At 38.3% G+C, this 18,039-nt stretch overlaps 1 protein-coding gene, 1 long non-coding RNA gene and 1 pseudogene across 3 annotated transcripts; 1 reads left to right on the top strand and 2 right to left on the bottom strand.

The window, feature by feature from the left end:
• Positions 1 to 6,259: 6,259 nt before the first annotated feature.
• LOC104798862 lies at positions 6,260 to 6,737 on the bottom strand. Its single transcript, XR_769495.2, has 3 exons — positions 6,651 to 6,737; positions 6,470 to 6,518; positions 6,260 to 6,347 (listed from the first exon to the last, which is right to left on the bottom strand). It is a non-coding gene; the product is annotated as an uncharacterized LOC104798862 (long non-coding RNA).
• A 5-nt stretch (positions 6,738 to 6,742) lies between these two features.
• LOC104798863 (transcriptional corepressor SEUSS-like) lies at positions 6,743 to 11,484 on the top strand. 2 transcript variants are annotated; one of them, XM_010521077.2, is made up of 9 exons: positions 6,743 to 7,968; positions 8,053 to 8,172; positions 8,305 to 8,353; positions 8,476 to 8,690; positions 8,770 to 8,838; positions 9,195 to 9,289; positions 9,375 to 9,468; positions 9,751 to 9,820; positions 10,056 to 11,484. In XM_010521077.2, exons 1-9 carry the CDS (start codon positions 7,000 to 7,002, stop codon positions 11,009 to 11,011), a joined length of 2,637 nt encoding a protein of 878 aa, XP_010519379.1. In that variant the 5' UTR covers positions 6,743 to 6,999; the 3' UTR covers positions 11,012 to 11,484. The 2 variants fall into 2 exon arrangements, with proteins under 2 accessions (XP_010519379.1, XP_010519378.1); XM_010521076.2 differs by having other exon boundaries at positions 8,431 to 8,702.
• A 24-nt stretch (positions 11,485 to 11,508) lies between these two features.
• LOC104798880 lies at positions 11,509 to 17,254 on the bottom strand (annotated as a pseudogene).
• Between the last annotated feature and the right edge of the window lie 785 nt (positions 17,255 to 18,039).

Raw genomic sequence — 18,039 nt, 5'->3', positions numbered from 1 at the left:
TTGCATTGAGAAATGAATGAACATCTAGGAATCATGATGGTGGATTTAATGCTCTTAAGAGTTTCAATCTATTTAGAATCGAGAGATCGGTAGTTGAACTTTTAGGAAGTGAGGTGAAACTCGAGAGAGTAATCCTCTATAACAAGAACTTGAATTTCCCGAATCATAACTCTAGTTACGAAGATACATCCGTAGAAGCGATCCTTACATAACCCATAATTCCCGACACCTACGATGTTTTATAGAATTGTGCTAAGTCTTTGCTTGTATTTGCTTTAATCCGTGTTTACTTTCAGTTATAATCATCACCATCATCATTATCGTCTCCGACCGAAACTGAGTAATAATCGTAATTGTTGTCGTTAAACCACACGTGTCCTTGTGTTCGACCCTAGATACTACAATTGATCCGTACACTTGCGGTGATTGTATTTAGGAATTAAAACAAGATTAGATCACATCCTAGATCGACATTAGATAGCTTAGGAATGTTTCCTTTTTGTTTTAGGCATGTTCTAGACTCTTCCTTTTCTGTTTGGGCAAGTAGGAACTAAAAGGGAAGATATGAGAAGTGAGAAATGTAAAGGTTCCATTTGTGGTTATTAGGCCAACCCTAATAAGACCTAGCGCCGGCCACACTTGGGAGCTAAGCCCGCAAACCCCCAAATCTGCTCTAAGTTCCCGAAACCCTACTTTTGCATCGCCGACCTTCTCCCCTTCTCCTCACCGTCGGTGGCTTTCAAACCACCGCGTTTTGAGCTTGTAACGGGTCGCCGATCCTCTTTGTACATTTTCTTTGATTATTAATAAAACACCCCGCCGTACCGTCGACGTTTCTCTCCCTCTCATCTCTCGGATCTCTCCTTAACCACCGAACATCCACCCTCAATTTCTCGGACCCTAGTCCTTGAGAAGGCTTAGTTGGGCTTCTCGGCACTCCTACACGTCCCAAGCACGTTCGGATTGTCTCCCATCTTCCCTCGAGGCCCAATTGCCTCACGGTTCAGCCTAACTTAACCTTAGACCCATGACACATTAGACCATTAATCTTTAATTTATAAACATGCGTATTGCAGATATAAAATAAAAATATATATTATTTTTATAATTACTGCAATTTATGTAACGCAAACCAAACTCTATTCCCATCCATATAATTTTTTCATGTTCATTACCTAATTTTAATGTATTTGTTTATTTAATTAAACAAAATCTAATCAAATTAACCTAAGTAATATATAATTATATTTGAAATCTTTTTAATATAAAAAATTATTAAATTTTATTATTTTTTATCAAATAAACTGGATTTAAATTTAATATAACAAATTTAAATATAAAAAATCACATAATACAATAAAATAAAATCTTACAAAAACTAAATTTATAATTTCTTTAAATAGAAATACCAACAACTTTGATTTTGTTGTTGATATTTTTTGCTTTGATTGATCTACATAATATCATGTTTTACATGATTGCGGTTAGTGGAACATATTTTGTATTTTTTTGATGATCAATGTTTAATATAATATGTAAATGTTATATTTTTATGACTATGAATATAATATGTAGGATAAAATCCCAAAATATGTATCAATAATAAAAAATAAATTAATTAAATCGATGTTTTTAGATTGTTTATGTGTAGTTTTCTAATAAACAAAAGTTATAATTAAAAAAATACTCATGCAAGTGATGTCACTACAAAAATAATAGCTAAGTTATCAGTTATAGTTAGCAAGTACAAACGTACTAAAAAGATATTTCATGTGAACCAATATTTTATTTAAAGATTATTTTAACTATTCAAAAGGAAATACTATCATCTTCTCAAATTTATCACATGCAATTATTACATATTTTCCATGGTCAAAATATATTGTCAAACAACTTAGAGTTTTAGAAGACGAATATATGAATTTATGTGGAAATAAAAAAATTACCCATTTTTCTTCGTAAAATCCAATTTCTTCATTCTAATTCAAGTTATCCGTTCAAATTCCAGTTAATGCATTTCATACATATAGGCCTTCATAAAATAAAATAATATTTATGTTACTTATTTTTATATATATATATATATATATATAAGTTTGAGCATTATATCTTCCCCGCAGGGTTTTGATGAAAACATGAATTTAGTGTTGGATGATGCTGAAGAAGTGAACATCGAGAAGACCAGAAAGTCACTCGATAAGTTGTTTTCATTTGCATATTGATTTTTACTGGTCCTAGATATATACTACATAAAGGAGACAACATCACTTTGATGATGAACACGTAAGTGTAAACACTGTATTAGCTCTTCTCTCTATTTACCACAATTCAAATATTATTCAACAAAAAAATAACAAAATTTTCTTCTATGTTATAAGGGCAAGTGAAGACTGAATCGAAAACCTGCATACGTGTATTGCCATCTTGGATGAATGTGTAGATTGAACTTCCTGGTTTCTCAGAACTCTCTGATTGGATTGCTCTTCTCTTTCACTGTAGACTGGTTCTTGATACCGTCTTATATTATGTTATAGTGATAATACTGAGATTAAGAATCCGACAAATTTTTTTATTGATATTTATGTTAATATTTATGAATTTAAAATAGATCTAATGAAAAACTGTTAGCTATGATTTTAACAAGAGGTAATGTGTAATATGATTTTGGTCGGGTAAGAGTTTCATAGATATAACTAGGTTTTTGTAGGGGTGTCAAAATAGTCGGGTCAGATACAAGCCCGAAGAATTGTGGATCAGGCCAATTCAGTCCGAAACATGTGTGGGCTTATAACATTGGGCTGAAACCCAACCCTATGGATTTTTTTGAGTTCGGTTTGAGCTTCGAGTTTGAATTTTCAAAAAAAAAATTAACAAACAAAAAATAAACTATAAAAATATAAATAAAAAATCAACAAAATAAAAAAAAAATTAATATATATATTGATAAACATATTTATTAATATATATTTTGATTTAATAGAAATTAAAACTCAAAATTTCAAATTTTTATATAATAATTAAATTTATTTAAATATTAAATTGTTATATTTTTTAATCCTAATAAATATTCAAAACTAATGATATTATAATTTTATATACATTATGTTATTAAAATAAATAGTATGAAGGACTTGAGGCGGGCCGAGTCGACCCGACCTGAATCCGCATGTGGACAGTCGGACTTCAATTTTTCAGGATCAAACCCGTCAATTTTCGGACAGGATTCGGGTCAGATAACATACCTCAGTTTTATTGACATTCATAGATTTTTGTTTTAAAAGTGTTTTTAAAAACTTATCAAAGTTACTCACATTCTCTCATCGAAAAAATACATAAAAAAATACATCATATGTTAATCTCGACACTTTCAAATAAATTTCTAATTTGATTTAATAATATAAATTTAAAATTTTAAAAATATATATTATATTTAACTTCAAAACTAATAATAATATTATTTAAAATCTATATATATTTTTAGTCCAAGTTATGTAAATGAAAAAAACCATTGATTTTGTATTAAAAATAAATATAAAAACTATTTATAATCTGTTTCGAAAAAATTGAAACATTTTGTCCTCTTGAAATTTTCAAAAAAAAAAAAACAGAATATAAATTATAAAATCAAAAACAAAATATATTATATTTAATTTTAAAACTAATATTTTTTAAATATGATCGTATTTTTAGTCCGCGCGATACGCGTGGGTTATTATCTAGTTATGTTTAATTTAAAACATCTCTTCATTTTTGTTTTATTTTTTTATATTCAACCCGATTTACTCATTACTAGATAAAAATGACTAAATATTTTTAATAACTTTTTTTTCAATTCGATTTTTTTTTTATTTTAAAATATTATGATTATCATTTTATAATATGAATATTATAACATTCTAAAATATTTACATCGATCTGCAACATTATTATTTAAATCAAACAGAAAAATTATAGTTTTACATCACATTTAACTTTTAGTATCTGATCCACCATTTGCAAATATCAGATTGAGGCGTCACGCAATGCCATAAATTCTTGTGCTAATCTTAGAATTTTATATTTTTTTATTTTTATCAATTGTTATTCATTAAATCACATTTGTTTATCTTGAACGATCTAATTATTTTAAATATTATTAGATATGTCAAATTATAAATACCAATATTTTCTTAAATACTAAAATAAAATTACTAAAATAAATACTAAAAAATAATAACATTTAACATTCAAAAACAAAATCTTAAATAATTCATAGTAGTAAATACACACGATATTACACTGAAACGATTTTTTACTATATTATTATTATCATGAATCCCATAAAAATATTTAAAAATATTGAATTTGAATATGATTGAATATAAAAATTTTAAAACTAATTAACAGAACGAAAAATAAATACTATTTTTTAAAACTTTATCTAAAATTGAACCCGATTGATAGAAAAAAAAATTGGATATAATAAAATTTTAAAATAAAAAATTAAACAAATAACCGAATCCAAAATCGATCAAAAAATATATTTCATGAATATATTGTATCATGTCAAATTCAATTTAACAAAAAAAATATTGTGTTATCACTTATTACCGTCAATACTAATATTAAAAAAATAGAAATTTTATATGACTTGGAAATTAATGTTTGAAATAAAAAATTGAAATTAATTTTTACGAAAATAATATTCTAGGACTTATGATCATTTTGACCTCCTGTGAAGGAGAGGAGAGGAGAGAGCGAAAAGGAAAAAAGCAAAGGAAGGGAATGAAATTAAATCCGATCTAATTGACATTTGACGTCCGCAAGGACACTATTCTCTCTCCTCTCCCTCTCTTTCTCTCTCTAAGATACAGCGAAGAACATGACACAATACTCTGAGAGAGGAGTTGTTTATTTTCCTTCCTTTTTTTGGTTTTATCGAGCTTGAAAAAAACCCTAGAGGAAGTTCGTTCTTGAGCTGCTACTGATATCCCCTTTCTGATTATTGGTCTGTGTCGGAGAAGAAGACGAGGAGTTTTTTTTTTGTTTGTTTTGTTTGGGACATCGGAGCTGATTGCTCTGGAAAGTTATCTCCTTTTTCCTTGTGTGATTCTTGTATGATTTGGGGTTCGATTCAAATGGTCGGAGATAAATTATAATCGGAGACATACTGTTCAATTTCAGCTCTGGTAAGTTGAATTTTCGATTTAGTTGCTGTTTCTTCACTGGTTTTCGACTTCTTTGTCACCGAGTCTTCGTCAATTAGGGTTTGATCGAGCTGCTTCCATTTGTCTCTGGGTCTTCTTCCGCTATTGGCTTCGCTTCCTGCTTTTCTTCCCAGAAATCCTTTGAATAATTGTTGAACTTTGTCTGGGTTTCCTTTTGTTTTTGGGTTATATGTTTGATATCTTTCTGGGCATGTTGCTGGGTTTTGATTGAAGTAAATTTGTGTCGAATTCAGCGAATTGGATCTGTGTCGACAGAAACACGGAGTCCATCTCGCCCTTTGGAGACATTGCAAGCCTAGAATGTCCGAAAGGGAAGCTCGGCCTGCAGATTTGGCTCTTCCATACGTCTTGTTTGTGTATTTGACGGCTTCAAAGCCTCTACCTGGCCTGGAAAATTTGCTTCTCAAGTTGATTGGCTCATTGGTGCATCAAAGACATTGCATTTGGAATACCGGGCTGATATGATGCAAATTACTTCGAGCTCGTAACAGTGCAACTTATCCGAGTTGTTCTTGCTTCGTTATAGTTATTAGTCTAGGTAGTTGTGTACTGGTTGATTTTGAGCTAGAGATTCCGGGAGAATGGTTCCATCCGGGCCGCCCACTCCGGTAGGTGGTGGCCAGCCTGTTCCGCCTTCTCTTTTAAGGTCGAATTCTGGTGTGTTGGGAGGCCAAGGAGGTCAGCTTCCTTCCCAACCGACATTTGCTTCCGTTGTCTCCCCACGAACTCAGTTTGGCAATAACATCAACATGAGTTTGCTCGGGAATGCGCCAAACATGTCTTCTCTACTAAACAATCAATCCTTTGGAAATGATGTGCCAAGTTCTGTCATTTCTGGCCAGCGTGTGGGTATGGTGATGGGTGGGTGTGGGTCTGACCCATTGTCCAGTATGGTGACCACTGGCTCATCAGTTCAAGCTCAGGGTCATCAATTCTCAGACCCTTCATCCAACCAGTTTTTGTCAGATCAGCAACAGAACCAGCAAATGGAGTCTCAGAATTTCCAACATTGTCAACAGTCTATACAACAGCAGCAGTTTCCCGCAATTTCCCTCGGCATATCAACATATAAAAGTTCCTCCAATGTGCCACTCTCATACTTTATCTTAAAAAGCCGGGGAAGGACTTCCACAGTGGCCTCTAAAAAAATGAATGAAGCAAAGCAGGCATAGAGTTTTCGATAAGCTGAAAGAACAAGCCATGCAAACTTCATGAAAATGACAAATGCAAAAAGAAAAAGTAAAAGTCATCTGGAAACATACCGAAACCACGTCCAGGTTTCCGATTACATATCTCACAGTGCCACCCGTCCTGAAATGAAATAAGTAAAGACAATGCCTCAGTTGCATGGCAAAAAAATTACCCAAAAAAGAGTTGTATAGAGGGGAAAAAAGCTCTTCTACAATCATACAAGACTGAAGTAAGTTCCCTTGAGCAGCAAACCTGAGAAAAAACTCCAGTTGTTTGCCGGCCACTACCATACATAGAAACAAACCATCTCTTTTTGGCATTGGGAGCAAAGTACTCGGCGGCCTGCAGATTTGGCTCTTCCATACGTCTTGTTTGTGTATTTGACGGCTTCAAAGCCTCTACCTGGCCTGGAAAATTTGCTTCTCAAGTTGATTGGCTCATTGGTGCATCAAAGACATTGCATTTGGAATACCGGGCTGATATGATGCAAATTACTTCGAGCTCGTAACAGTGCAACTTATCCGAGTTGTTCTTGCTTCGTTATAGTTATTAGTCTAGGTAGTTGTGTACTGGTTGATTTTGAGCTAGAGATTCCGGGAGAATGGTTCCATCCGGGCCGCCCACTCCGGTAGGTGGTGGCCAGCCTGTTCCGCCTTCTCTTTTAAGGTCAAATTCTGGTGTGTTGGGAGGCCAAGGAGGTCAGCTTCCTTCCCAACCGACATTTGCTTCCGTTGTCTCCCCACGAACTCAGTTTGGCAATAACATCAACATGAGTTTGCTCGGGAATGCGCCAAACATGTCTTCTCTACTAAACAATCAATCCTTTGGAAATGATGTGCCAAGTTCTGTCATTTCTGGCCAGCGTGTGGGTATGGAGATGGGTGGGTGTGGGTCTGACCCATTGTCCAGTATGGTGACCACTGGCTCATCAGTTCAAGCTCAGGGTCATCAATTCTCAGACCCTTCATCCAACCAGTTTTTGTCAGATCAGCAACAGAACCAGCAAATGGAGTCTCAGAATTTCCAACATTGTCAACAGTCTATACAACAGCAGCAGTTTCCCGCAATACGTGGAGGAGGATTAGCTGGCGTTAGACCCGTTAAGCTGGAGCCTGGCCAGGTATCCGCAGACCAACACAGGCAACTGCAACAGCCACAACAGCAGCTGTTGAGAAATCTCGGACCGGTTAAGTTGGAACAGCAGCAACTTCAGGCTATGAGGAGTTTGGCCCAAGTGAAAATGGAACCACAACATACAGAGCAGTCACTGTTTCTCCAGCAGCAGCAGCACCGGCAGCAACAGCAACAGCAACAGCAACAACAGCAGTTTCTTCAATTGTCGGGCCAATCTCCTCGGGCTCAAATGAATCTGTTTCATCAGCAGAGGCTTATGCAACTTCAACAACAGCAGCAACTCTTGAAAGCAATGCCTCAACAACGACCTCAATTACCGCAGCAGTTTCAACAGCAGAGTTTGCCTTTGAGGCCACTTGTGAAACCTGTCTACGAGCCTGGGATGGGTGCCCAACGGCTTACTCAGTACATGTATCGGCAACAACATAGACCTGAAGTAAGCCTCTTAGCATTAAAAACCTTATTCATCCCAGTTTTTTTTTTCTTCCGGGTTTGACATCTTGCCTACTGCTATATGCAGGACAATAATATCGAGTTCTGGAGAAAATTTGTAGCCGAGTACTTTGCTCCCAATGCCAAAAAGAGATGGTGTGTTTCTATGTATGGTAGTGGCCGGCAAACAACTGGAGTTTTTTCTCAGGTTTGCTGCTCAAGGGAACTTACTTCAGTCTTGTATGATTGTAGAAGAGCTTTTTTCCCCTCTATACAACTCTTTTTTGGGTAATTTTTTTGCCATGCAACTGAGGCATTGTCTTTACTTATTTCATTTCAGGACGGGTGGCACTGTGAGATATGTAATCGGAAACCTGGACGTGGTTTCGGTATGTTTCCAGATGACTTTTACTTTTTCTTTTTGCATTTGTCATTTTCATGAAGTTTGCATGGCTTGTTCTTTCAGCTTATCGAAAACTCTATGCCTGCTTTGCTTCATTCATTTTTTTAGAGGCCACTGTGGAAGTCCTTCCCCGGCTTTTTAAGATAAAGTATGAGAGTGGCACATTGGAGGAACTTTTATATGTTGATATGCCGAGGGAATCACAAAATTCATCTGGTCAAATTGTATTGGAGTACGCTAAAGCAACACAAGAGAGTGTCTTTGAGCATCTACGTGTTGTTCGTGACGGCCAACTTCGGATAGTTTTCTCTCCAGATCTTAAGGTTCTTCAAAAAGTAAAAAAAAACTCTTATGGGCTTTAATTTTCTCTCCTTGCTTCTTATTCTGTTTGTTCATTTTCAGATATGCTTGTGGGAGTTTTGCGCTCGACGTCATGAAGAGCTTATCCCTCGAAGACTTTTGATACAGCAGGTAACTTTAAGAAATATTAATTCATCATGTAAGCCTTTTTTTCATATTCTCCGTCGCTGGGACGTGTAGAATTTGCAAACTTCTTTTTAATGGTTTTGTCTTTGAACGAGCTTACAATTCCAAAACGTGATATATTACAGGACACTGCTCGCATAATTCCGAAATGATTTAGCTTTCCGCAAGCATATAATCAATTTTGAGTGTATTGACTATTGATGATAGGGACATAGTCTTTTATCCATCCTTTTGTTAAGTGGTTTCTGGAGATTTGGGTAGGAGTGTGTATTTGTAAATACAGCCTCTATATTTGTGACAATACTTTTGTATCCACCTCTTTTTGCGATTCACATTTGCAGGTTAGTCAACTGGGTTCTGCAGCTCAGAAATATCAACAAGCCACTCAAAATGCATCTTCAGATACTCTTCCAGAGCTACAAAGCAACTGCAACATGTAATGATTCGTCTCTTTTGCTGTTTGATTGCCACTGGAGTCATTGTGTCAAAGTAACATCTGAGGTATTGCTACTGTAACACAGGTTTGTAGCATCTGCAAGGCAATTGGCAAAAGCAATTGAAGTTCCATTGGTGAATGATTTGGGGTACACAAAGAGATACGTCCGATGTCTTCAGGTATATAATGATGCCCCGATATGTCTCAAATGCCCCTTTCACACAACTTCATATGCTTTCAAAAGATTCAACCTTGGAAAACAACGAATTGAAACAATTAAACCATTTTTTGAAACACCTTGTCCTTGCTGCGATGTTTTATAATATGATATTTATGTTGTTCCATATTTTTATCATTTGAAGGTATGTGGCCGTATTTGCGTTGCATATTTTTTTATGTGGATGCCCAAGCTAAACTCTTCCTTTTTTTGGCCGATGTGTTGATCTTTTGGAACCTTGTAGATATCAGAGGTGGTAAATAGTATGAAGGACTTGATAGACTATAGCAGAGAAACAGAAACAGGACCTATAGGTAAGCCTCTGTTGTCGCTGTCAATTGAGGAGGGTCAGGTCAACTCATCTTCAACACACATCTTACGCATCATGAGTATTGTGTTGGGTTTTTTTTCAAGCCGTAAAATCATTTTACCGCGTTTATATTACAGTTTGAGTTCATATTATAAAATGAAAATCATTTTATGATTCCTGTATTATCTTGGCTGGTGATTTCGTTCCCTTTCAGTCAATGTCTCATGTTCTTTTCGCAGAGAGTTTAGCCAAGTTTCCTCGGAGAACAAGCTCCTCATCTGCACTTCCGGGACCGTCTCAGACACCCAGTGACCAGCTAAGGCAGCCACAGCCACAGCTGCAACAACAAGCAGTTGCACAAAATGCTAACGGTAACCAGAGTTCAGGCCAAGGTGGAGCAATGCAGGTTAATCCCAACAATGGCGTGACAAGTGTAAATAATTCCTTCAATGCAGCTTCTGCTTCTGTTTCTACATCCACAGGCAGCATTGCAGGGCTTATGCACCAGAATTCGATGAACTCAAGGCAGCAGAACTCTGCCAACAATCCAAACAGTCCCTATGGTGGAAATTCTCTTCAGATGCCATCTCCAAGTTCCTCCAGTACTATTCAACACAGCCTGCCGTCGTTTCAGTCTCCGACTTCCTCGTCTAATAACAACAGTAATCTTCCTCAACCATCTCAAAATGGGTTACCGTCCGTTAATCACAGGAGTGTTGCAAGCTCTCCTGCTATACAGCAGCAGCCAGGTCCTTCCCCGAGTGAAGCTGAAGCAAATGACTCTCAGAGTTCTGTTCAGAAGATCCTGCATGAAATAATGATGAATAACCAAATTCCTAGTACAGGAGGCATGGTTGGTTCTGGATCGTACGTATATGATGGGAAGGCTGCTAACAGGATATCTCCCATAAATAACCCTGGAGTCCACGGAGGGGGAAACGGCTTGGTGATGAATGGACCGGTGAATAGCATTGGAGGTGGAGCGGGTTTTGGCACAATGGGGGTTGGTGGGGGGAACGGGAACGGGATCAGAGCAGCGATGGCAAACAGTAGTAATGGCAACACAGACATGAACGGGAGGATGGGGATGATGGGAAGAGATCAAAATATGGGTCACCAGCAACAAGAAATGGGGAACCACCTCCTAGGGACTGTTAATGGTTTCAACAATTTTCAGTTTGATTGGAGCGGATGACATGGAAACAAAGCCGATAATGGAACTGAGAGTGGTGATACACTAGAAATGAGGTGGGATTTAACCATTGGTAAAGATACAACCTTGACCTTGCGTTGATGAAGAAGAAGGTGATACATATATATATATATATATATAGTAATGACGTTATGGCGTCTCTAGTGTATCCACCCTTTTTGTACTATCCCCAGGAAAATAGAATCTTTCTCTCTATCTCTCTCGCCCCCATGGGAGCGAACAGATAAAGGTGCAGCCACTGAATGTTGCATGTGTGGAGATTCTGGTCTCTCCCACGAGCTTCCCTTCTGCAAAACATGCCGTTTCTCTCCATGGAGAGTGTTTCCATCATTGTTTTTTTCTTATGTACAACTGCTTTGCTAATATGTTGATGAAATGGGTGTCTCTGAGGGCAGAATTCTGCAAATCTCGCGTTGTATTTCGCACGTTCTATGCATTACAAACAAGTTCCACAATGTCTGAACTCGACAGAAAATGATTCACCATTGACATTTTAACTGATTCAGAAGGAGTAATCCTTCAACTCTTGGAAACATCCATGTCCATCTCTCTTCGGCTGTTAGGGGAGGGAGTTTGCGTGTTTTCCGCATCAGGTTGTGTTTGTGCAATTCGCTCTTACAGTGCTCCCTGTATTGTCTGGAATCCCCGACCAAAGCATTGCAAGTGTTGCACTTGGTCTGCTTCCCTTCTCCCTCCGGGTTTCTTCCACCGCTACCCGTCAGGACGTTTTGCTTATCCAATTTCTCGCTCAGTTGAAGAACGAGATCGATAGATTCCTTGTACTCAGTGGCGGATCGAGACTGGGATGATTCAGTGGAGGAGTACGTCTTCATGGTTTGCAATGGCATACCATCGTGTTCGTCATATTGATCCATACATGCATCTCCCTCTGCATGCACTGATTTCGCGAGTATTTTGAGTCTGCCCTACAAATTTCTCACGAGAGAATCACACTCGTGGAAAAGACCCGGATCCATCTCGCTTACCTGCACAGTTTGAGCCATCACAATTAGAGGGGATTGATAGAACAAGAATGAAAGAACATATGAAACATTGAATTCGGACCCGGGTCTATAACATTCCACGAAACATGAAGAGAAAGTTTTACATCGACAAAGATGGTAGAGGTAGATATGCTTACAGTGGACAACTGGGTTTCCGATTTGTCTTTGGAGACAATACAAGCATTCCATCCGTTAAGTTTCTCCAGAAGCGAGGAGCAGTTCTGTACAGGAACAGTTAGCTTCAATCTCATCGGAGAACGTTTTATCGGGAAATGCTGTTGCAGCTTACGTATAACTTCAAGTGCCTGCATAACTCAACTACTTTCAGAGAAAAGATATTCAAATACGAAGATGAAATCACTGGGTAGTAAAGTTGTCTAATTCTCCCACCTGTTTCTTGGAACTGCTATGAGGATCAACGGCAAAATGAATTTCGTGCATCAGGCGTCCAATCATGCTGATGGTGTAGGGCCGTTGAATTTCGGGGTTGATGGTTTTCTGCATAACAATAGTTGTGATATCCCGAAACTGGCTTGAGAGCTGGGATTCCCTCTCTTTCCCAGCGACTTGAAGCTCTCCTTTCTCCAAAATCTACAGTTCGTGTATTAGTGAAAGATCCTTAAAGCATTTAGTGAAGCCAGAACTCGAAGATACACCGATACGATGAAAACAAATTGAAAAAACGCACTCACACAATATTGCAAAATAAGAATTCCCAAACTAATTCTATTTCTTTGATAAGAGTCAAGTACACTTCAAAGCTTTCCAAGTAATACTCACTCACACTCGTTCCATTCCCCCTGAGCAGAATCTCGTATCACAAGAAATTCTATCAGTCCCAAACACACTGTGTGCAGCGCACACCCCGTGTTACCCCAGATCTAGTCTAGACCCAGTAAAGGGTTCACCTGTTGTTTCAAGGCTCTCCCTCAAGTATACATCACTTTCTCTCAGATCACTCTCACCAGTGTTTCCCGTACAAGAACTCTTAACCTTATTACAAAAACCTTTTCTCAAATCTTATTCTCGCCAAATTCTGTAATGGAGTCTTACACCCCTTATAAACTCCTTCTTGTGCTTGTCGTAATATCCTCTCAATATTTGTCTTGCCTTTTCTTCATTGATATAAATGTCCTGTTTCCTTTTCTTGCTTCTTTTCATGTTCGCTTTCCAAATTCAGCTCCAACCTTCCATTTGTCAACTCGAACCTTCTACATGTTGAATATGCTCTTTCTTTGCTTTAACATTCTCTCCCTTTTTGACTTTCTGCTTAAACACACTCAAACTCATAGAACACACGGTCGCAATTCATAGCAAGTAATTCATAGCATCATAAAGAAGTTTGATTAGGTCAACAGATTAGGTCAACATAACACACAGCAGATGATAACAGCCACGAAAGGGAAAGCAATTAAACACTAAGCAGATGATAAACACTAAGCCACTTAAGTCCACTTCACATCCAGGAAGTGTTATTCACTCAGATTCAGCATCTTCGGAGTTTTCTTCCTCGATTTCTTCCTCAACATCACTTTGTATTTCCTTCACCACTTTTCCTTTTCCTTTGTCCTTAGAACCTGACTCATTCGCTCCACTTTCTCCCCCTGTGTGGATAAGTAGAAACTCAAAAATATCAGCATGAGTTCAAACAGAGAACATACCTGTGGGAGGTGATTGAGCAACCATAACTCTGAAACTCTTCCCGAAGAGCGTGTTGTTGTCCACGAATCTAAGCGACAACTTTGGCATTCCTTCTATTTGACTCCACTTGACGCAACAATTTGTCATGTTTCATCAGAAGAGCAAACGTCTTGCTGCACAGTTGCATATGGCTCAGCTGTGCTCGTTGAACTCTGGACTCAATGATCAAAGGGCGCTGAATGACTTCAGTGATTTCGGAGTCTGCAACAATTTCAGGATTCTGTCGCACAATGATACTCTGAATAAGATAAGGGTGAGGAAGCAAGTAACGGACTCTCATATCTTCAGCTCGAGAAAGTATATGATTGTAGATAATGCTTCCTAGGTTGACTTTATCCTTTCTCAGAAACTTGAATATCAACATGGCCAGTTCATCCTAAATCACATCAGTTCGGCGGGTAGGAAACCAATTTGTTTTACCAACCAGAAACATGACTCGACTTTCAAACTTAAGGCTAGCAACTGGCATTTTTCCACTTCTTCCTTCAACATATTCACCCGTGAGAGAGACTTCTAAATCCTCAAGTGTAGTTCCAGTGGGATAGTCTCCCAAACCTTGATCTGAGTCATCAGGCGTTCCCAGAAGTTTGTTGATGACTGTGGGAGAGAATTCAATGAACCTTCCTCAGACAAACGCCTTGTGATACATTTGATCTCGAGGAATATCAGTCCTTTGAGTGAGATTCGAATAGAATTCTCGCACGAGCCCTTTGCTGAATGGGCATGCATAGGTCATTGTTCCGGTTAAATGACGTTCCATAAACAGTTCCCAGACTTGATTTTTTCGGAAATCCATTACATTCACATTCCTCTCAGCAATGACTTCAAGCCCCTTGAACTTTTCAAATCTCTTCTTGGTTTCAACAGACAAGAATTTCTCTGAGAGGGGTTTGAGAGGAGAATCACCTGATCTGCTAGCCTGAGCAGTTGATTCAGAAGTTTCCCCTTTCTTTTTCTTGGACACTCGCCGTTTCGGGGTTCTGCTAAGGCCTTCTGAAGCGTCCTTTGCATGAGCCAAGGTGGTCTTGCGTTTCGTCATAGCTCTACCCTTTGCCTTTCATTGGAAGACACTCAAAGGACAGTCAGAATCATCAAGACTAACGGGGACTGGAATCTCCTTTGCACGAGGTTGAGTCTCGATGCCCTCCTCTTCCTCTGTTCCTGGTAATGAATCATCTAGTGCTTCAGTAACTGTGCGCGCTCATCACTTTCCCCCTCTGGTTCCTTAGCCTCATCAGTTTTAGTTTCCTTGACGGAATCTTCATCCGTACCGTCATGTCGTTCAGGATGGTCGCTATCGACTTGAGGCATCTCCACTTGTACTTGCTCTGTTGTCAGATCGTTCTCAGACAAATCCTTGTCCTGTTCACCCGTTTTCGCATGGGTGATCTCAGCCGATGCATGTGCAGATTTCTTTCTCCGAATTTTCGCCTGTATTCATAGGCACAGTTTCTTCGACAATCACAGGAAGTTGAGGGTTATCTGATTCGCTAGATTGACGAGCAACGTGTCTAGCAGAGCGTCTTGTTCCCGGTCGAACAATCTTTCCAGTCTTCCTATTCGCCATCTGTGAGGGAATCTTTTTGTATGAGTACCTATAGCTTCCTTGAATGTAACAATATCCAAGTTGTTTACACCTTCAAAGACAAGAATCTGTGAATGATACTTAGCTGGCAAGCTGTTCAGAAGTTTCTTCACAAGCTTGTCGTTGGTAATCTTTCTCCCAAGTACACTTGCCTCATTTGACAATGCACTCAATTTCCCACAGAATTCTTTCACGCTCTCATCATCTCCCATCCTCAGCCGTCCAAACTGTAGATCAATCATATCCAGTCTGTTCCTTTTTACTTTGGAAGTTCCTTCATGAATAAGTTCTAGAGTATTTCAGGCGTCCTTCGCAGTTTCACATCCTTGTATCTGTTCGAATTCATCAGGACTGACACTACTGAAAATGATTGATAAAGCCTTCTGATTCATAGCCGAATCTTTCTTCTCTTGAGCTGTCCATTGATTTTTTTGGCTTTGTTACTATAGCTCCATCAATGACATCAGTTGGTCGAGTCCATCCATCAGTGACAGCACTCCACGTATCTTCATCAAGGCCACGAATATAGGAGCTGATCTTCACTTTTCAATGCCCATAGTTGGTTGAGTCAAGCATAGTAGTTTTTCCAAAAGATTGTGAATCTTTGAACCCTTCCATTGTGTGAAACTGAATCGTACATCGATATGAGAGGAAAACTTTCCTGCGATCAATGACATGCTCTGATACCAATTGAAAAAATACACTCACACAATATTGCAAAATAAGAATTCCCAAAACTGATTCTATTTCTTTGATAAGAGTCAAGTACACTTTAAAGCTTTCCAAGTAATACTCACTCACACTTGTTCCACTCCCCCTGAGCAGAATCCCATATCACAAGAAATTCTATCAGCCCCAAACACACTGTGTGCAGCGCACACCCCGTGTTACCCCAAATCTAGTCTAGGCCCAGTAAAGGGTTCACCTGTTGTTTCAAGGCCCCCCTCAAGTATACCTCACTTTCTCTCAAATCACTCTCACCAGTGTTTATCGTACAAGAACTCTTAACCTTATTACAGAAACCTTTTCTCAAATCTTATTCTCGCCAAATTCTATAATGGAGTCTTACACCCCTTATAAACTCCTTCTTGTGCTTGTCGTAATATCCTCTCAATATTTGTCTTGCCTTTTCTTCATTGATATAAATGTCCTGTTTCCTTTTCTTGCTTCTTTCCATGTTCGCTTTCCAAATTCAGCTCCAACCTTCCATTTGTCAACTCGAACCTTCTAGATGTTGAATATGCTCTTTCCTTACTTTAACACAAACCATGACGACTCACCTCCAAGCATATTTTAGTCTGGTCATCAGTCGCAAAGGCTGCAATCAAACCCTTCGTCTTGGCAAGAACTCCTTTCGAAACATTGGTATAGACTGTTTGCGATTGCAACACTTCGTCCAGGTCCTTCTCCCTGCAAGATTGAATATCGTTCTCGTATCTTACAGTCTCATCCTTACCCAAAAGTTCAAACATGTGGAGAGGATTCAAGGGTGACACCGCGAGTTTCTTCATGCAGGCAGAATCTTTCTCTATTTCAGGCGTTGATCGTCACTCCCCATGAATGTAGCCAAACCCAGGTTCTTTCTAGACATGCTACATAGTACTACATACGAGCCTTCATATCAACTCACCCTACATCTCAAGCATCAGTGACATATCCCCAAATTGGGAAGAAACACTCATGAACCGATTAACACTAGTAGCGGCAACATACACAGCATAACGAACGCGATGACAGCCCAATCATCGGATTCATAAAATAATTGGATTTTAAAAAAATTGAGGCAGGATTGGAAAGCTTACACGCCGGACCGCCATGAAAGGATCTTGTTCTTGTAGCAGGCGATCTCGAGCGGTTCCCTCACTTCTTCAGTTGCACCACCACCACGTTCGTAAGCCTCTTCTGCCCAATCGGCTGGACCAACGTCTTCGACATCTCTCTCGCTCGCTCTCGAAGCTTCTGCAGAATTTGGAATTTTCCCTTCAATGCTGCAGCAATGAAAAGGGATATAGCAAATATAACAGTATACAGTGCTATCCTTACAAAGAAATACAAAGAAAAACTTAAATGAGTTAAAAATATAAATAACCTTGGATGTTAAGGGAAAGACGAAAAAGACTATAGCTTTTCAATAAAAAAAGGACTAAGTTTTTTAAAAAAAAGAAACCTCTCTCCCTCCCACTTTCTCTTCTGTTGAACTCTCTCTCTTGTATCATTTCGAAAACTCTCTCTCTCTTGCACGATTTCAAGAACCGCTATTTCTCTCTCGGGATTTTCAGAAAGTGAGGCGATTTTTCTTACAATTTCGGTATCTCTCTTGCGATTTATATGAAAATTTAAACACCTATGGATCCAAGAACACATGTATCTTCTGCTTCGTCTTCGTCTATGTCTCAGGCCGGTTCATCTTCGTCATCGTCGGACAATGATCTCCCATAGAAACGGTAGGTTTTTCTGCATATTCTTCTCCGTTTTTTTCTTCTATGACCTGATCCTGTAGTAAAATCATTAACTTGTTAGATAGTTTGAGATTTCAAAATAGAAATTTAGGGTTTAGGGATTTCGAAATTGAAAATTAGAGTTTTGAGATTTCTAAATATAAAGTTAGGGTTTTTTTATTTTGAAATATATAATTTGGGTTTTAGAAATTCGAAATAGAAAATTAGGGTGTGAGCGTGAGATTTGGCAAGTTTAATGATTTCTTAAGTCGCAAGGTCATG

Source organism: Tarenaya hassleriana, unplaced genomic scaffold (genome assembly GCF_000463585.1).
Source record: "Tarenaya hassleriana unplaced genomic scaffold, ASM46358v1 Cleome59, whole genome shotgun sequence".
In the NCBI taxonomy this organism is placed as follows: domain Eukaryota; kingdom Viridiplantae; phylum Streptophyta; class Magnoliopsida; order Brassicales; family Cleomaceae; genus Tarenaya; species Tarenaya hassleriana.
Note: the sequence above shows the minus strand (reverse complement) of the source record. Positions and strands in the feature narration are given on the sequence as shown.